The 20,384-nt window shown below is 42.2% G+C and overlaps 4 protein-coding genes and 1 long non-coding RNA gene across 5 annotated transcripts; all 5 read right to left on the bottom strand.

Moving 5' to 3' along the window:
• Window positions 1-1,608: 1,608 nt before the first annotated feature.
• Window positions 1,609-4,866, bottom strand: LOC109183636. Its single transcript, XM_019333702.1, has 2 exons — window positions 3,750-4,866; window positions 1,609-1,751 (listed from the first exon to the last, which is right to left on the bottom strand). The coding sequence occupies exons 1-2, from the start codon at window positions 4,864-4,866 to the stop codon at window positions 1,609-1,611; spliced, it is 1,260 nt and encodes a 419-aa protein (XP_019189247.1).
• A 5,561-nt stretch (window positions 4,867-10,427) lies between these two features.
• On the bottom strand, window positions 10,428-11,429 carry LOC109183687 (chlorophyll a-b binding protein of LHCII type 1-like). Its single transcript, XM_019333744.1, has one exon. The coding sequence runs from the start codon at window positions 11,337-11,339 to the stop codon at window positions 10,536-10,538; it is 804 nt and encodes a 267-aa protein (XP_019189289.1). The 5' UTR covers window positions 11,340-11,429; the 3' UTR covers window positions 10,428-10,535.
• Window positions 10,428-18,103, bottom strand: LOC109183689 (ribosomal RNA-processing protein 8-like). The gene is made up of 4 exons (XM_019333746.1): window positions 17,852-18,103; window positions 17,722-17,783; window positions 17,495-17,546; window positions 10,428-10,521 (listed from the first exon to the last, which is right to left on the bottom strand). Exons 1-4 carry the CDS (start codon window positions 18,086-18,088, stop codon window positions 10,474-10,476), a joined length of 399 nt encoding a protein of 132 aa, XP_019189291.1. The 5' UTR covers window positions 18,089-18,103; the 3' UTR covers window positions 10,428-10,473.
• Window positions 16,991-17,448, bottom strand: LOC109183690. The gene is made up of 3 exons (XR_002054597.1): window positions 17,421-17,448; window positions 17,293-17,337; window positions 16,991-17,204 (listed from the first exon to the last, which is right to left on the bottom strand). It is a non-coding gene; the product is annotated as an uncharacterized LOC109183690 (long non-coding RNA).
• A 602-nt stretch (window positions 18,104-18,705) lies between the features above and the next one.
• Window positions 18,706-19,665, bottom strand: LOC109183688 (chlorophyll a-b binding protein of LHCII type 1-like). Its single transcript, XM_019333745.1, has one exon. It carries the CDS (start codon window positions 19,598-19,600, stop codon window positions 18,797-18,799), a length of 804 nt encoding a protein of 267 aa, XP_019189290.1. The 5' UTR covers window positions 19,601-19,665; the 3' UTR covers window positions 18,706-18,796.
• Between the last annotated feature and the right edge of the window lie 719 nt (window positions 19,666-20,384).

Here is a 20,384-nt window from a genome sequence, read left to right as displayed (position 1 = left end):
CCCTCCATCTCCACCGCTACCGGTCGTTTACTCCCTTATTTTCGCATTGTTGTTTTCGTTTGCTTTGCTTTACTGGTTAATTTTGTTTGAGAGTTTCTGTGTTTTTCCTCTCGTTTTTTTGACGAGTTTCTTCCTCTCGTTTACTTGGCGAGTTCTTTTTCATAAAGCGTGAAACGATAAAACTGGTCATGACGTATGTGAATTTCATCCTGGGTGACAAACATGACAATGAAAAAGAGATTCTTCTGAACTATGATATGCAGTTCAGCCCAATGGAAATATTGTCAATGGATATAGCAGAATGGAAATAGATACTCAGGTGGTGTGCAAGATTATTCAACCAGTGTCAGTCTTGGGTACATTTTATTAGGACTATGTTATCCATATTAGACTAGGACTATGTTATACATATTAGACTAGGACTATATTATTCAACTAGGATACTATCTAGTATCTATATATTCGCTCTCTGTACTCTCAGACATTATGATTGAATACAACACAATCTATATTCTCATCTGGTATCAGTTTCCAAGTTTTCTCTCATGGAGTTAGGGTTTAGCGCTTAAGAGTGTCACTAATTACAATTGTTGGTTGATGTGATTCCATAATTAAAATGAGCACTTGTTCGGCGGCGACAGAATCGTGTCAAATTTGTAAAGGTTTCGGTATGAGAATATATTTTCTGTATTCAATGATAATGTTTGAGAGTACATGGAGCGAATATATAGAGATGCTAGATAGAATCCTAGTCTAATACGAATAATATAGTCCTAGTCTAATATGGATATTAGAGTCCTAATACTCCCCCTCAAGCACAAGTTTGGTTAGCCAAAACATTGAGCTTGGAACGGAGTAAATTAAAACATACAAACGAAAGAAACTTAGTAAAAATATCTGTTATCTGATCATATCCTTAGTAGAAATAAAATTGACTTGTAATTCCTTCTTTGCTACTTTATCACGAACAAAGTGGTAGTCGATCTCGATGTGCATGGTGCGAGCATGAAACACCGAATTAGCACATAGATAAGTAGCTCCTAGATTATCACACTAGAGTTTGGGCGCAGAAGGTGGCGCAAACCCGAGTTCCTTCATCAGAGAGACAAGCCAAGTAACCTCTGAAGAAACATCAGCAAGTCCTTTGTATTCAGCCTCAATGGAGGAACAAGCCACAGTACGCTGCTTTCGACAAACCCATGAGACAAGATTGGTCCCCAAAAACACAGCAAAACCACTAGTAGATTTTCGATCATCAGGATTGCCAGACCAATCCGAATCAGAATATGCATGAATATACAGAGAGGAAGAAGGAGTAATTTTAAGACCGAGATGTAGTGTCCCATTTACATACCGTAACACCCTCTTGAGAGCCGCCCAATCCGCAGTAGAGGGAGAGTGCATGTGCTGACACAAACGATTGACTGCATAGGAAAGATCAGGACGATTTACCGTAAGATATTGCAGAGCACCTGCAAAGCTACGATACTGAGTGGGATCAGCATATGGCACCACGGCACCGGTCTCGGCCTTCGCGGTTGAAACCAGAGTGGCCACGAGTTTGCAATCAACCACACCTGCTCGTTTTAAAATATCCTTCATGTACCGTTATTGAGACAGAAGCATGCCACCAGACAACGGAACAGTCTTAATACCCAGAAAAAACGAAGGCACTCCCATATCACGAACTTTAAATTCAAGAGCCAGCTTGCCAATAAGATCAGTCATAAGAGCCGAATCAGAACCCATGACTAAAATATCATCCACATAAACCAGAAAATATAGACGAGTATTGTCACGTGAATATATAAATAAAGGTACATCAATTTTGGAAGGTGAGAAACCAACAGAAACCAAAAAATCATGCAAACGCGTGAACCAAGCGCGGGGAGCTTGCTTAAGCCCATACAAAGAACGTTGAAGGAGACAAACGTGCCCGGGCATTATTTTGTCTTCATAGCCAGGGGGCTGGCGCATATAAACCGTCTCAGCAAGATTGCCATTTAGGAAAGCATTGTGAATGTCTAACTGTCGAATAGTCCATCCACGAGAAATAGCTAACGATAAGAGAAGTCGTACCGTAGTCGGTTTAACCACGGGACTAAAAGTCTCAAAGAAACCCTCATCGGCAACCTGATTGAATCCCTTGGCAACTAATCGAGCCTTGTAACGCTCAACCGAACCATCAGTTTTTCTCTTGGTTCTAAACACCCACTTGCAACCAACCACATTCATACCTGATTTAAAAGGAACGAGCCGCCATGTATTGTTGTGCACCAAGGCATTAAATTCCAAATCCATTGCATCCCACCATTCGGCAAATTTGACCGCTTGAGTAAAACATGTAGGCTCAGTAGTGACATCAGTGGATAGAGCAACATGATCATGCGGCCCCGAGCTCCGTGTATTCATCCCATGAGACTGAACGGGTGAGATAACGGGACGAGATCGACCTCTCGGCCGAGCAGGTAGCTGGTCCGTGACTGTCCGCTCGGACTCGGTCACGGACGGCTCGGCAGAGGTGGGCTGATCGCGGTGCTGGTCGGACCTGGCTACGGGCACGGCAGGTTGATCAAAGACCGAGACAGTACTCGGCTTACCACGAGACACAACCGGCGCAACACCCTATGGCTCCGGACGTGGTGCGGGTACCTGGGAGTCAACAGAAGCAACAAAAGGAAAGACAGTCTCATCGAATCGCACATGGCGACAGATAAAAACCTTGTTAGTGTTAGTGTCTAAACAACGATAGCCACGAAAAGATGGGGATATCCTAAAAAGACACAAGGAGACGACCGAAACTGTAGTTTGTTGCGATTATAGGGACGCAGGTTAGGAAAACATAGGCACACGAAAACACGCAAGTATGAATAAGAGAGAGGAGACCGATGCAAGAAATAATGAGGAGATTTATTAGATAAGACACGAGTGAGCATTTTATTAATGAGATACACAGCAGTTTCGAAGGCACACGAGACGGAACAAAGGACTGGGCCATTAGCGCTAGTCCTGTTTAGACAACATGGCGATGCTTGCATTCTACTCTGCCATTTTGTTCCTGAGTATACGCACAAGACTGCCTGTGACGAATACCCAACGACGCGAGAGTCGAACCAAACTTTTTATATTCTCCCCCTAAATCAGACTGAAAAGATAGAATTTTACGAGAGAATGAACGTTCAACAAGTGACCGAAACTTATCAAATATCGCATACAAATCAGACTTAGCCCGCATAGGATAATACCACATGTAACGAGTGTAATCATCCACAAATAATACAAAATATTTAAAGTCATTTGAAGAAAGTATCGGCGCAGGGCCCCAAATATCCTAATATATTAAGTCTAAAGGATGCGAACTAGTAGATTCAACACGCGATAAAGGAAAACGAGACGACTTGCCCAATTGACAAGAGGAACAAATGTTAGGCAGATCACTGGATTAAAAGAACTAAGACTAGACGAGCCTAAAATTTGACGCAAGACCCGAGAGTGTGGATGCCCAAGCCACATATGCCAAACGAAAGATGATCGTGCAGCAACAAAAGCAGCGGGAGCCGGATGCGAGGCAGGCCAGGCATATAAACCCCCAGACGCATGCCCCTTAAACAGAGTGTTCCTGGTTGTAATGTCCTTCACAAAGAAACACGAAGGGTGAAACTAAAAAAATACATTATTTTCTTTAGCAAAATGCTGAACAGATAATAACGAAGAAGATAAACCAAGAACATGCAAGACATCAGACATACGAAACGACCTAGAATCAATGGCTAACGAAGTAGAACCAACAGTAACAATAGGCAAACCTGTACCTTTGCCGACCCGAAGTGTCTCCGGACCATCATACGTAGTAGAGGACGTCAATAAGGTGGGATCAGGAGTAGCATGATTTGTGGCCCCAGTGTCGGGAAACCACTGATGAGAGTCATCCAGAGAACCTTCAACACTAGAAACAGTGACATTCGCCTGAGGATCCGGATCTGGAGTGAAACGATGCCAACATGTCGTAGCTATATGCCCTTGCTTGTTGCAAAGTTGACACCGAGGGCCCGAGTTGGACCGCCCCCGGCCACGGCCACCGCGGCCGCCACCTCCTCGATTTTGCGGACTGCCACCGCGACCACCGTGTCCTCCACGGCTCACGGCCAAGGCTGTCGATGCGTCGAGAGCCGCGCCGTCATCCGAACAGATCCACTCCTGCGAAAAAAGAAAATTTGCAACTTCCGGCAGAGGAACGGGAGCACTGCGAGCTAGGATTGCCACCAATGGTCGGAACTCCGGGCGTAAACCGCGAAACATGTATAAGTTCTTATCATCCAACTCAACATGACGACCAGCGAGAGCCAATTCATCAATCAACATCTGGGCACGACCAAGGTAATCAGATATGGACGAATCACCTTGACGGAGCCCCTGAAGTTCGTCGAGAAGTCGGAGTGCACGAGAGCGGGTAGACGAACCTAGGGTTTGTTCGATTACCTGCCAAAGTTGCCGCGAGGTGCCCTTGCCGACGGCGAAGCGAAGAGTCTCCTCGGATAAAGAGGAGATGAGCATGGAGAGGATGGCTTTGTCTTGCCGACGCCACACGAGCTGCCGTGTCGAGAGATCGGAAACCACCGCCGGGGCGCTGTCCGGTGATGCCGTCAGAAAGGGTGTAGAACCATCAATAAACCCTAAAAGCCCTTGGCCTTCAAGAAACAGAAGCATCTGAGTCTGCCAGAATAGATAATTCTGGGAGGTCAACTTTAACGAAACAAAGTGATGAGCCGATGTGAGGCTACCACTCGCAGGCATCGTAGGAATCTCGGTAACAGTCCGTTCAGAGGAACCAAGAACAGAGCCGTCATTAACACCGATATTTTCCATGGAAAAACCTAGCTGATACCATATGAGAATATATTTTCTGTATTCAATGATAATGTCTAAGAGTACAGGGAGCGAATATATAGAGATGCTAGATAGAATCCTAGTCTAATATGAGTAATATAGTCCTAGTCCTAATATGGATAAGAAGCTTGGTTCCACCCTTTCTTCTCTAGGTATTCGTCACAGGGAATCTTGTGCCTATACTCATGAACAGAATGGACGGGTGGAGCGCAGGCATCGTCATGTTATTGAGACAGGACTGTCCTTAATGGCTCAAGCATTTGTTCCGTCTCGTTTCTGGGACTATGCTTTTGAGACTGCTGTCTATCTTATAAATAAAATACCCACTCGTGTTTTGTCTGATGAGTCACCACACTTTCGTTTGCATCGTTCTCCCCCATCCTACTCTTACTTGCGGGTATTTGGTTGTTTTTGTGCTTTCTTTCATCTTCGTGTGTCTTTCTGGGTTACCCCCCGTCTTATCGTGGCTATCGTTGTTTAGATACTAACACTAACAAAGTCTTTATCTGTCGCCACGTGCGGTTCGATGAGGTTGTGTTTCCTTTTGTTTCTCCTATTGCCTCGCAGGTTCCTAAGCCACGGTCCGAACCATGGGCCACCGCACCGGTTGTGACGAGCCGAGGGAATGATGTCTCGGCCACCTTTGTTGATGGCACTCGGCAGATTGATGAGCCCGTGTTGGCTTCTGGCCATGGTGACGGTGCTGGTCACGAGCAGTCCGCATCGAGTGAGCGGATTGTCTCGGACCAGCAGGTTGAGCAGCGCGGCAGATCGCGCGGGCGTCCTCGGCGATCCACTCCGCCTCCTCGATCGCATGGCATGAACACTCGTAGCTCGGGTCCGCATCAACATGTTGCCTTAACCAACCACTACATCCACCGTGGTGTTTGAGCCTACCTGTTACTCTTAGGCGGTCAAGTTTCCTGAGTGGCGTGATGCAATGGACGCAGAGTTCAATGCCTTGGTTCATAATCATACATGGCGTCTTGTTCCTTCTCAACCAGGTATGAATGTTGTTGGTTGCAAGTGGGTTTTCAGAACCAAACGAAAGGCCGATGGTTCAATAGAACGTCATAAAGCACGATTGGTGGCCAAGGGTTTTAATCAGGTTGCTGGAGAGGACTTTTTTGAGACATTTAGTCCTGTGGTTAAACCCACTACGGTACGTCTTCTCTTATCTTTAGCCGTATCGCGTGGGTGGTCTATTCGCCAGTTGGATATTCACAATGCTTTTTTGAATGGCGAGCTAGCTGAGACTGTTTACATGCGCCAGCCACCTGGTTATGAGGATCAGTCATTACCTGATCATGTGTGTTTGCTTAAAAAATCTCTCTATGGTCTCAAACAGGCTCCACGTGCATGGTTCACAAGGCTACATGATTTTCTAGTCTCTGTGGGCTTTGCGCCTTCAAAGACTAATGTGTCTCTTTTTATCTATTCTCGTGATAATGTTCGTCTTTATTTCTTGGTGTATGTTGATGACATTTTGATTATGGGGTCTGACTCAGACCGTGTTACTGCTCTTATTAATAAATTGGCACTTGAGTTTAAAGTTCGTGATATGGGTGTGCCTTCTTTCTTTTTGGGAATTGAAACTGTCCCGTTATCTGGTGGTATGCTTTTATCTCAACAACGGTACATGAAGGATATTCTCAAACGTGCAGGCATGGTGGACTGTAAGCCAGTGGTCACGCCTGTCTCTACCGTAAAAACCGTCGACGATGTTGCCACTCCCTATGCCGATCCAACACAATACAGAAGTCTTGCTGGTGCTCTCCAATATCTTACGGTAACTCGTCCTGATCTGTCTTATGCTATTAATCTCTTGTGTCACATATGCATGCCCCCACTACTACGGACTGGGCCTCTCTAAAAAGAGTCCTACGATATGTCAAAGGCACCCTGCATTTTGGTCTGCGTCGATGGATATTCACGCCTATTCTGACTCAGATTGGGCTGGCGATCCGAATGATCGCAAGTCTACTAGTGGTTTTGCTGTGTTCTTGGGGAGTAATCTTATATCTTCGGTTTGTCAGAAGCAACGGACAGTAGCACGTTCTTCAACTGAAGCAGAATACAAGGGTCTGGCTGATGTATCTGCTGAGGTGACATGGCTTGTTTCTCTGCTACACGAGATCGGCATCCCACCTGCGTCTCCTCCTTGACTCTGGTGTGATAATTTGGGAGCTACTTACTTATGTGCCAATCCAGTGTTTCATGCCCGCACAAAGCACATTGAGATTGATTATCATTTTGTTCGCGATAAAGTAGCCAAAAAGGAATTAGAGGTGCACTTTATTTCAACCAAGGATCAACTAGCAGATATCTTCACCAAGTCTCTTTCGTCTATTCGTTTTAATTCTCTCCGTGACAAGCTCAATGTTTTGGCTAGCCAACCTTGTGCTTGAGGGGGAGTATTAAGACTATGTTATCCATATTAGACTAGGACTATGTTATCCATATTAGACTAGGACTATGTTATCCATATTAGACTAGGACTATATTATTCGTGTTAGACTAGGATTCTATCTAATATCTATATATTCGCTCTCTGTACTCTCAGACATTATGATTGAATACAACACAATCTATATTCTCATCCATTTGACCAAATCATTAAAGAGTCTTTAGAATAAAATTAATTAAAAAGTAGATTCATGATTTTGTCTTATATTCTTTGTATTATATTTTTACCTATCATATTTACATTCAAATTAAATACGAATGAATTTTATTGATTTATTTATAATTTTTTCGTTAATAAATTTAATTTTACTTGTAAGAAATAAAATAGAAGAACTAACTTCTAAATTTAGTTTTGTCTTGCCTCAGAATCATCTACCAATTTTGCATGTTCTTTGACAGTAGATTTTAAATTTAAAGCATCCCCATTTGGATATTTATTTTGAGCTTTTTTTGGGGGAAGTTAATGGTAAAGGGGGCGGGGGAGATGCCGGTGACACCACCAACTACACCACAAGCTTCAAATTTCATCAACCGAGCCAACTAATTTAACCAATTAACTTAGTGATCCATTATTGTTGCTACTATTTTATTTATTATTGCTTGCTTCAAATTTCATCAACCGAGCCAACTAATTTAACCAATTAACTTAGTGATCCATTATTGTTGCTACTATTTTATTTATTATTGTTTTTTCCATCCCTTGTAATTAGCTAGTATTCTTAGTTTTTAGTTTCATCTCCACCCCCTCCCCCCACCTCGAAAGTATTTAACTAATCGTCTTCCGACATTTTAGAACCTAACCATCCTAATTTGAGCTCAGTTAGAGAGCATGAGTGATCAACCACCGCCTTTAACATAACCATCCTCCTTCATTCAACTACTCTGATCTAGTAAGGTGCTCGACACAAAGAAAAGGCAATTGAACTCCTTCTCAAATTATTCTAATCTTTGACTAAGTTCAATCACCAACACTAAGGGTTCCACGTCTTACGATCTCCGATCTTCTGAGTCTTGTGTTGGGTAATAAGGTTGAAAAATCCCAAAAATAATAATCCTACGAAAAGATTAATATTATATGGGAAAATAGAAAATCTGGGAAGGAAAAAGTGGAGTGTTTGGATATAGGTTTAGCACGAGTTTGAACACGAAGTTCTTTTCCTTAAAACCTTATTTGCTACCTCCCACAAGTGCTAGGAGCATTGTAGCCTAGGTTTCCCAGGATAAAACGTGCTACGATTCCTTGTTTAAATACCTAAACAAGGAACCCGGCAAACAAAGCAAAGCAGTGAACACAAGTTGGTAAAGAAGAGAGTAAGAGAGTAGAAGCAGAGTTTTGAGAGGCTGAAAGCTACTGGAATTCCTTTCGTTTTCTGTATTGTGTAAAATGCTTCTGCCCTACCTCTCTTTATATAGGGCTGTTGGAAGGGATAGCATTCAACATGGCCTTTAATTGGTATTAAACCAATTGTGTAACACCTGTAACGGTCACCCACTAAGTAGGATTAAACTCAGAATTTAAAATTGGAATTAAAACAGTATTAATTCCGTAACAGATGAGTTTAATCTGTACAACAGGCTGAACTTTCGGGTTTCAGACCGTTGGAGTGCAGGTTCACACGAGAGCACACGGACCAGGCAACACGAGAGTACATATCTCGTGCGTGCTGTGGTGCAACCCGAGTGCACTCTCGAGTTGCACCACAGCACGCACGAGAGTTGTGCTCTCGGTGGGTTTCAGACCATTGGAGTGCAGGTTCACACGATAGCACACGGACCAGGCAACACGAGAGTACATATCTCGTGCGTGCTGTGGTGCAACCCGAGTGCACTCTCGAGTTGCACCACAGCACGCACGAGAGTTGTGCTCTCGGTGGGTTTCAGACAGTTGGGGTGCAGGTTCACACGAGAGCACACGGACCAGGCAACACGAGAGTACATCTCTCGTGCACTCTCGGGTTGCACCACAGCACGCACGAGAGTACATCTCTCGTGCACTCTCGGGTTGCACCACAGCACGCACGAGAGTACATCTCTCGTGCACTCTCGGGTTGCACCACAGCACGCACGAGAGTAGGTGCTCTAGTTGGATTTTGATTTGCACCCCCCACCCCCCCCCCCCCCCCCTCGCGCGAGAGAGCCTCTATGCTATACAATTCTACAAGCTTCAAAAGAGCTCATGTATATAAGGGGGGCAAATCTTGTTTCCAAACCAATGTGGGACAAAGTCCTCTATTTTCCTTCATTTTCCAACTCAAATTGGTCTACTTTGAGAATCAATATCTCATTCACCCATTATCCGTTTTGAGCGTACAATATATCAATCTCTTCGTCTTATTACGAAGAATCCGAATCCACTTTGACCCGACCCAAATTGGAAGTGGACCCCACTGATAATTGTACCACAAAATAGCCACTTAATATGCCATTTTAAACTAATTTTTCCAACTTGTACAATTATTTCTTTTTCACCCTTTACCAATATTCGGCCTTTACTCCATAACATCAACTCTTGTGCATTTTTAGTCCCTCGACTATAAAATTTTAATAGTCAATGACTAAAATTGATACATGTATTATAGTCAAGGGACTAAAAATGATATTTTCTCGGGTTGAAATCCGCTTCAATCCAATATTACAAGCTAGAGATACGTACTTCCAATGCAAATCTATTCTAATATAAGCTAAAATTAAGTATATAAAGAAATCAATGAAAAATAGCCTCTGCTCGTATCTAGGTCTATCCACGGTCAAAAGACCCAAAAAATAGCTGAAAACCGCAACAGAGGGTCGGCACACGCCTATGTCTGAACAGAGGCGAACTCACGGCGTGTGAGTGCCCGTGTCCAGAGATAAGGGCGTGGAGCAGTATGAGTGATCAAGCAGTGGCGGACACATAATTGATGTGAGGATGTGCGATCAATAGAAGCAATTGTATGTGAATGATCGAGGATCAATCAAGGATCAATTGGACATAGAAGTTTCAAAATGGGTATTATTCGTTTTGATATCTCCCAATTTGTTTTCAACCAATTTTATCAACTGTACAGATACTTAGATCATAACAGTGATATTTTGATGAACCACAAATTTAAAGCAATAAGAAATGCAGCAGCAAAGAATTCACACATTATCTATTAGATCAAACCAGTTCAATACATCACACACTAACTCTCTACTCATATTCACTTTCCGGGAACAAAGTTTGTGGCATAGGCCCAGGCGTTGTTGTTAACTGGGTCGGCAAGGTGGTCGGCGAGGTTCTCCAATGGGCCCTTTCCGGTAACGATGGCCTGAACGAAGAATCCGAACATGGAGAACATGGCAAGTCTGCCATTCTTGAGCTCCTTCACCTTGAGCTCGGCGAAAGCCTCTGGGTCGTCAGCGAGACCCAATGGGTCGAAGCTGCCACCGGGGTAGAGTGGGTCGGTGATCTCTCCGAGGGGTCCGCCGGCAATACGGTAACCCTCAACGGCTCCCATCAACACAACTTGGCATGCCCAGATGGCCAAGATGCTCTGTGCGTGGATCAAGCTTGGGTTGCCCAAGTAGTCAAGACCTCCCTCGCTGAAGATCTGAGCTCCGGCCTTGAACCACACTGCCTCGCCGAACTTCACGCCGTTGCGGGACAACAGCTCCGGGAAAACGCATCCAAGGGCTCCCAGCATCGCCCATCTGGAGTGGATCACCTCCAGCTCGCGGTTCTTGGCGAAGGTCTCTGGGTCAGCAGAGAGGCCAGCAGTGTCCCATCCGTAGTCGCCGGGGAACTCTCCGGTCAGGTAGCTTGGGGGCTCGCCGGAGAATGGACCCAAGTACTTAACACGGTCTGGGCCGTACCATGGGCTGCCGGATGAAACAGGCTTCGGCTTACCAGCGGTCTTCCTCATGGTAAACTTGGCGTTTCCGGTGATTTCCGGTGTGGAGGGCGAGAGCTTCACTGCCTTTCCGGCGAAACTAGGGGAAGAGAGAGCCATTGTAGCTGCTGCCATTGTACTTCTTTATAAGTGAAATGCAAAGACAAATGAAGCTAAAGAAGGTGGTAACTACAAGAAGTGTGAATAGCTCCTTTAATTTGTGGCTTGATGCTTCTTTACAGTACAGCCTATATATACGACATATATGGATGCCCAATTAACTTTTGGATCATAATCTTTCATTTTATTGGTTCATCAATCTTTGACAGATTGATAATGCAAGTCCATTGGCCATATCTAACGCCACAAATATTCTTGGATTAAAAAGTCTAGCTAAGACCAGATACCAGTTGCTGCACCCAATTGGGTCTTGCCATGTGTTTAATTGGATTTGTGCAATATCTTCCTTACTGTAAGCAAATAATAGCTTGTTGTGTGCTTCCTAACTTGATGACTCTCCCTAACTTGATGACTAGTGCTTAGTTGTCGCATTTAATGTACCATAGCATGCACCCAATCTCTTGAGGACGATATTTTACATTGCATGTTCACTATTTTATACATCAATAACTAGTTCAATACTTCACATGAAAACTAATCGATAACCACAAGTTTATAAAGGCTTTGTTTGGCAAATCTAGCTAAAAAGCTATAAGCTAGGAGCTGAAAGCTGAAAAGCTATAAGCTCGGAGCTGAAACTGAAGAGCTTTTAAGCTAGCTGTTATGATGGAAAGTGTTTGATTTGGCTCTGTTTGGCAACGCTAAGCTAGGAGCTTATAGCTTATTTTAAGCTACTAATAAGCTATAAGCTCTGTTTGGTAATGTTCCCAAAACAAGCTCCTAGCTTAAAATAAGAGCTTATTTTGGAACGCTACTTTAGGTAGCGTTTCAAAATAAGCTCCTAGCTTCCTAACTTTTTTTCCATCTTTACCCTTATTATTTTAAAGTAATGACATGTTTTAACCTTATGAATTAAAACCCTTTCTCTTCCCCTATCTCAACTTTCACGTCAATCCCTTCCTTAGTCTTGTTTCCTGCTAAACAATTATGTTGAAACTTTAGCTTATTATTATTATTATTATTATTATTGTTGTTGTTATTGTTGTTGTTGTTGTTGTTGTTATTATTATTATTATTATTATTATTATTATTATTATTATTAATTATTAATGTTATTTTAAAATTAGCAATATGGCTTCAATCTCAAATTGAACAAGAGCCGTCAACGAAAATTTAAGTCACACCTCTAATATCTCAAATTCAAGTAGTAATACCTCCATCAAAGAAAATTTAAGTCACACCTCTATGGAGATGAAGGAGATTCGCAACAATATTGCTACTTCATTATGGAAGTAGTAAAAAGTGTTTACTTTTTTTGGAAGACGAAATGTTAAATTTTAATATGTAAACAAATTAATTTAAATTTTATAAAGATGTCCTTTTTAGTCTTTTTACATTTATCAGCTTATCAAAAAGCTAATTTTACCAAACACTTTCAATCATAACAGCTAGCTTAACAGCTCTTCAATTTTCAGCTCCGAGCTTATAGCTTTTCAACTTTCAGCTCCTTTTCAGCTATCAGCTCCTAACTTATAGCTTTTCAGCTAGGTTTGCCAAACAGAGCCAAAAATTAGCTTTTTGATAAGCTGATAAATGTAAAAAGACTAAAAAAGACATTTTCATAAAATTTATATTAGTTTGTTTACATATTAAAATTTAACATTTGAAATAAAACTATTAGCATAATCATGATCTAGCATCTCATAATGAAGTAGCAATATTGTTGCAAATCTAATAATAGTAATAATAATAATAATAATAATAATAATAATAATAATAATAATAATAATAATAATAATAATAATAATAATAATAATCTCTTCACAAAAAATAATACTGCTCTCTTCAAAAAAAAAAAATAATAATAATAATAATAATAATAATAATAATAATATTTGCGGTGAAAGTTGCGGATAAAGGAGAAGAGAAAAATTTTTTAATTCGAAAGGGTAAATTATGTCATTTCTTTAAAATAATAAGGATAAAGATGGAAAAAAAAAAAGTTAGGAAGCTAGGAGCTTATTTTGAAACGCTACCTAAGGTAGCGTTCTAAAATACGCTCTTATTTTAAGCTAGGAGCTTATTTTGGGAACATTACCAAACAGAGCTTATAGCTTATTAGTAGCTTAAAATAAGCTATAAGCTCCTAAATAAGCTCTGCCAAACAGAGCCAAAGTTTAAAATATAAAAATTCAACAACACAAGTTCAATAAAACATGTAGAATAACCAATACCTCATAATAATGTCTAAAATAACACCAAGTCACCAAGACCAATTAAGGCATCAACATAATGTCTTCCTGTTTAGAATCCTCCTACAAAATGAACGAATAAGTTGAAAATGAATAACTAGTCGATTACAAGTTCAAGTGCTCATAATTATTAACTAATAGTAATATAAACACAGAATTGTCAAATAGGTCCATCTACTATCAATGACTACTCAATTAACCATTTGGACTAAAATAATATCTAATTGGAAACGTTTTTGCTTTTAAAATTGTGTTCACTTGGCATTTTCTCCAAGTTTCCTCTAGTCCACTAGGTTTGAATGTGTAACGATTTTCTTTGGGTTTAAATGCGTTTAAAAGTCAACATTGAAACCAAGTAAACAATTATTTTTATTTAAATTACATATTAACCAAGTGAACATAGTTTTAAAAGTAAATGTGTCCAATTAGATCTTGTTTTAGTAAAGGGTTAATTGAGCAGTAGTTGATACTAGATGGGACTATTTGACCCTTATATCTAATATGAAATAAGATTCTTACCTTTTATTTTTTCGTTATCACATATTTGTTACAAAGCCAATCCCCACCATAAATAAGAGGTTCAATAGATTGTGCATTTAATCTAGTATGATATTCATCAATCACCCTTCCCTCATCACTAAATGTGGTTCAGATGCTATGCTTGAAATAGAGATAGCTAATATATTAGATGTCATCCATGATAAAAATTTAATCTTTTGTACAATTACCCTTCTACCTCTCTATGTTTGAGGATAGGTTAAGACTCAGAATTTTCTCTCTCTCACGTTTAGGGCTTCCCTGAGTATCTCCCTAAACTAGGGTTTCTTCGACTTCACGAAGCAGGGAACGACGACGCGAATTTCAGAACGTCGACAACTCACAGCAGGTGACGACGTGAGCGCAGATGATGGCAGCAAGCGGAAGTTCGATCGCAGGCATGTCGGATAGATGGGCGGACATGGTACTGGAGGATGAGGACACCGGTGGTCGACGGTGGAGCAGTAGCATTGGCAGACTCATGGACGTTAGTTGGTCGGTTCTTGACGCAGCGGTTGATTAAGGTTGAGTACATGCGGCAGGTCATGGCCTCGGCATGGAAGCCGGTTAAAGGAGTGCATATCACAGAGCTTCAACCGAATCTCTTCCAGTTCGTGTTCCATCACAAAACGGACGTCCAGAGAGTATTAGATGAGGGGCCGTGGTCCTTTGAGAATTGTACGCTGATCTGTAAGGAGGTGAAGGATGGTCAGTTGCCGGAAGATATAGTGCTTGATACTGTTGATCTATGGGTGCAGGTTTATAACCTGCCGGTTGGTTATAATACTGTATCGGTGCTTGAACAGACATGGAACTTTATGGGGAAGTTCCTAAAGGTTGATGAAAGACAGATGAAGGGCCTCTCAAAGCGTTCTACCGAATTAGGGTTTGTATGCCTGTGGATAGACCTCTAAAAAGGAGAATGATGAAAGACAGATGAAGGGCCTCTCAAAGCGTTCTACCGAATTAGGGTTTGTATGCCTGTGGATAGACCTCTAAAAAGGAGAATGAAGTTAATTCGGCGGGACAAGTCATGGGGATGGGTGAATTTCAAATATGAAAGGTTGCATACCTTCTGCTTTTTCTGTGGTCTGTTAGGGCATTCGGACAAATTTTGTTTGAAAGGTAGGGACTCGGTTTTGACGCCCGAGTAATATCCTTATGGTGTCTGGATGAGAGCTGGCCAGGTGAGAGGCCCACGGCCAATCGGGGAGCCCTGATTACTTACGTCTGACGACCCGCCGGTGCACCGTGCCGGGGCTACGGGTGGGGCGCCGGAACATCCGAGCATGAATGATCAGGTGCACCACCAAACCGAGGAGGAGGATGGAATAACGGCGTTGACTAAACGCCGCAGGCAGGATGGCGGGAATGAGAGTAGGGGGGAACCGTTGACTGGTACGGATGTTAACATGGCTGACAGTTCAAAAAACTTGCTACAGGCGGGCTATGGTTCCCAGACCCGCCCACAACAATGAGTATCCTGAGCTGGAACTGTCGTGGCTTGGGCAATCCACGGACAGTTCGTGTAGTTGTGGACATGGTGTCCAGGAAGAAGCCTGATTTTGTATTTCTGATGGAAACGAAGGTGGGGCGAATACATGCTGAACGTGTTCGTGTCAAGATTGGTTACGAAGGCCTTTTTTTATGTTGATAATACGGGCCGTAGTGGTGGTTTATCACTACTTTGGAGAAAGAATAATACTGCAAGATTATTGGGTTACTCAAAGACACATATTGGTGTGGAGGTGACTATAAGTGGTTTTCCCAATTGGAGGATGACTTGTTACTATGGCTATCCAGAGCGAACAAGGAGAACTGAATCATGGGACTTATTAAAATTGTTGGCGACACAATCTGAGCTACCCTGGATTGTGATTGGCGACTTTAATGATCTCTTGTATCAGTATGAGAAGAAAGGAGGTAATCCACACCCGAATAGTCTCTTACGCGGTTTTGGAGAGACTATTGATCAGTGTGGTTTGGCTCAGCTACCAATGAGTGGTTATCCGTTCACATGGCAAACAGGCAAAGGCACTCCTGGATTTCAGGAGAAACTGGATAAGGTACTTGTTACTAATCAATGGAGGGATATTGTTAATGGGGCCACATCTATCCAATTTGTTTCTAGTATCATTTTATGTTTTTGGTGTAAACTTTTGCAGGAGTATTCCATTATGCTGAACTTATGTATCCTGCTTTGCTTCTAAGCATTTGTTGCCTTGTCTCAAGCCTTACTACTTCCATCACTCATGATTTATTGGTCCAAATGTTGACCTCAATCTGCAGGAAGAGGTTTGCCCCTCATCAATTTTCCAGCAAAGTCCTTTTAACTTTTAAGATGTGTTAAGCATTTCAAGATATGCAATTTCTTTTAACCTAGGGATCTTGACTGTCTTTTTCAGGTTAGGTAGGGTGGCAGAAGCTTTCTCCATTTGTTTGGCCAGTGCTACTGGAATCATCAGCTTCTTTGTTCCAGTTATATTGCTTTATTTTTCAGGATTTAAGATGCCTGGTTTATCAGGGCTGCTGGGTTGGTTAACCAATAAGCCAGAAACTGTTGCTTAATTCTTGCAATATGCCAAAAACAGAAAGCTCTGGATTTTCATGGGGGTGTTTGGTAAGTAGTTGTTAGCTGGTTGGGTTAGTGGGTTTGAGTAGTTGATAGCGTTAGCTGATTTTTGAAAAAATGTTTGGTAAATTGGCTGATAGCAACCGATTACATGGAAAATGACTCATATTGTTTAGTAATGTTTGGTAAAATTGGCTGATAGCATTGAAACAACTTCAGTATGGTTTACCAATTCACCATATCCAGGGGCTTAAATGTAAACCAAAGAGATTTTCTCTCAATAATATAACAAAATACAGAATATAGATGCTATAAAAATATTACTAAAATGTTTCAAGACTCTCATATTGTCAATTTGTTGTACATCTAGATCCTAAGACATGGAAACTCAAAAAAGTATCGACGCCAAGAAAACTCTACATGACTGATACTGCAAACTTGGACAACTTAACGACGCTTGTATATGCAAGGCTTGAGCTCAGGCCAATCAATTTCCCTTCCCCGCAACTTTTGCTTATCCTGCAATCAAAAGGAACCAACCACAACTAAATACAGGCACTCACTTCACAAAGAAACAAATCAATAATTTACGAGTAAATCTTATCACCTTTTTCTTAAAGTAGAGGAGTACAAACATCTTATTGGAGAAATCCTGCACACCAAACATAGTACTCAGAAGTGATTTGTAGATTACCATTTATAATGAGAACAACAATCTGGAGAAAACATATATACCTTCAGTACAGACATATACCAAACACCATGTTTTGGATTTATTTACGGAGATTGGACATAAAAAGCAAACTTACCACACTAAACAACTGCGGATCTTGTTTGAAATAGTTCAGCGCCTCGTCTCCACTGAATTAAAGGGACACAAAACAAAATTTTCATAAGATAATTTCAGCACAAGGCTTAACTTTCATGCTAGGCTGTTACATAAACAAGAAGCTATTCGTTAAAATAGCCTAGAAACAGGAGATAAACCGTTACGTATTAGGTTCAGTCATCGCCTCATCAAAAGCAGGAAACTTACGAGCATGTGTAAAGCTTCTCATTAATCATACGGAAGTGTCCCCCTGACAATCTCGCCTTCATCTGCATAATCACGCCAATAATTACCAATTCCTCATATTATCGAAAGATAGATGGAGGGAGGAGGGAACCTTATCGATAAATGATGAAGTTTTGTTGGGTTTAGAGATGGTTTTGCTTTGCAAGGCAGAAACCGAGGATGAATCGCCGGATTTGTGCTTAGCAAAAGAAGCATTATCTCCGCTAGGAGGCGGAGAGGCGGTGGGTTTTTGGCGGCGCTTCCCTCTCTTCCTTTTACGATTCCGTGTGTCTTCCTTCATCATTGATTGTCTGCTCCTCTCCGATGGCCGGCGGCGTTCTAATAGCATAGCCGCATTTGGAAAATGCGGCTATCGTATGATATACGAAAGCCGCATTTCTCAAATGCGGCTATGTGTATACGACAGCCGCATTTGCGACAGCCGCATTTCCCAAATGCGGTTGTCCGTAGAGTATGACTGCGACCCAAACGAGTTTGGGAAATGCGGTTTTGACCACAACCGCATTTCCCAAACTCGTTTTTCCTATTCTTGTCAAAAAAAATTTGACCTCCCATTATTGTCCACAATCACTTCCCAATGCCCATTTCAGTCAATTTCCCAAATAACCACACTTCTCTGTACCGGATCGGATCTTTCATGCAATTAACAGGAAATTTCAGAACATGTCAATTGCAGCATACTTGAGTTGAAGGAAGAATTATTATTGCGTTGTTTAACTCTATTTTCGGCTATGTAGCAATCCAATGTTAAGTTGCAGATCAGAGATAAAATAAGGCAGATCGAATATATAAAATTGATAATGGTTAAGCCTTTGAGCACTATAAATAGCGTGTTATGGCGATGAGTGAAGGCATCGAAGAGTAGTTGTAGAACTTCAGCACTCCCCTTTAGAGGCAAAGGAAAGAAATGATAGCAATGAATCACAAATTTAAAACAAAAAGAAATGCAGCTGCAAAGAATTCACATATTATCCATTAGATCAAACCACTTCAGCACATCACACAAAAACACATGCACTAACTCTACTGTTCATATTCACTTTCCGGGAACGAAGTTTGTGGCATAGGCCCAGGCGTTGTTGTTAACTGGGTCGGCAAGGTGGTCGGCGAGGTTCTCCAATGGGCCCTTTCCGGTAACGATGGCCTGAACGAAGAATCCGAACATGGAGAACATGGCAAGTCTGCCATTCTTGAGCTCCTTCACCTTGAGCTCGGCGAAAGCCTCTGGGTCGTCAGCGAGACCCAATGGGTCGAAGCTGCCACCGGGGTAGAGTGGGTCGGTGATCTCTCCGAGGGGTCCGCCGGCAATACGGTAACCCTCAACGGCTCCCATCAACACAACTTGGCATGCCCAGATGGCCAAGATGCTCTGTGCGTGGATCAAGCTTGGGTTGCCCAAGTAGTCAAGACCTCCCTCGCTGAAGATCTGAGCTCCGGCCTTGAACCACACTGCCTCGCCGAACTTCACGCCGTTGCGGGACAACAGCTCCGGGAAAACGCATCCAAGGGCTCCCAGCATCGCCCATCTGGAGTGGATCACCTCCAGCTCGCGGTTCTTGGCGAAGGTCTCTGGGTCAGCAGAGAGGCCAGCAGTGTCCCATCCGTAGTCGCCGGGGAACTCTCCGGTCAGGTAGCTTGGGGGCTCGCCGGAGAATGGACCCAAGTACTTAACACGGTCTGGGCCGTACCATGGGCTGCCGGATGAAACAGGCTTCGGCTTACCAGCTGTCTTCCTCATGGTAAACTTGGCGTTTCCGGTGATTTCCGGGGTGGAAGGCGAGACCTTCACAGCCTTTCCGGCAAAAGAAGAGGAAGAAAGAGCCATTGTAGAAGCAGCCATGTTTGTAAGAAGAAGATGAAGAAGAAGAGAGTTTAATTTGTGGCTTGAGTTTCATTCTCCTCTCCATTACAGCCTATATAAATACGCCCAAGGTCCTTATCTTGAAGATCATAATCTATAATTTCATTGGTTGATGAGTATTTGATAGATTGAAAATGCAAGTCCAGTTGGCTATCTCTAACACCACAAATATCCTTGGATTCAAAAAATCTAGCAAAATGCAGATTCCAGTTGTGCAGCGAATTGGGTGTTGCCATGTGTTCAATTGGATTAGTGCAATATCAACTTCGGAGAATTGGCCAAGTAGCTAGGCAATTCATATTCACGTGGCACTGTAATAATGCACGTATTTGTGTGACATCTACTGTCGACTCTTCATAGCCATACGATTGTTTGAAATGGAAGTAAAAAAATCCATGAAAATATCTTGAGTTTTGATGAGAAAGATTGATATGAATAGATCAAAAATTTTCTTCCACAACACAAATATACCATTTTTCTTGTTAGTTATAATCAATTGTTAGTGATACGGATTATACGCACCTGACTAGGTTCACCGTATCAAACCCGGCCCAAGGCGGTCGACACCGACCAAATCTAGACCAGTTCCCGACTAGGTTACTCGATTTTGTCAAAAATATTTACTTTTTATTTCTTCATCAGGTCCCAACCAGATAAGACAGAAAAATTTATTACTGTGATCGGAGAGCAAGCCACTCGCCTTGGAATCCACTCAAGCACACTTCCTAGTCCGGAAGAACAGTCCAATCACGTCATTTCATAT

Source organism: Ipomoea nil, unplaced genomic scaffold, assembly GCF_001879475.1.
Source record: "Ipomoea nil cultivar Tokyo-kokei standard unplaced genomic scaffold, Asagao_1.1 scaffold1149, whole genome shotgun sequence".
Taxonomy (NCBI): domain Eukaryota; kingdom Viridiplantae; phylum Streptophyta; class Magnoliopsida; order Solanales; family Convolvulaceae; genus Ipomoea; species Ipomoea nil.
Note: the sequence above shows the minus strand (reverse complement) of the source record. Positions and strands in the feature narration are given on the sequence as shown.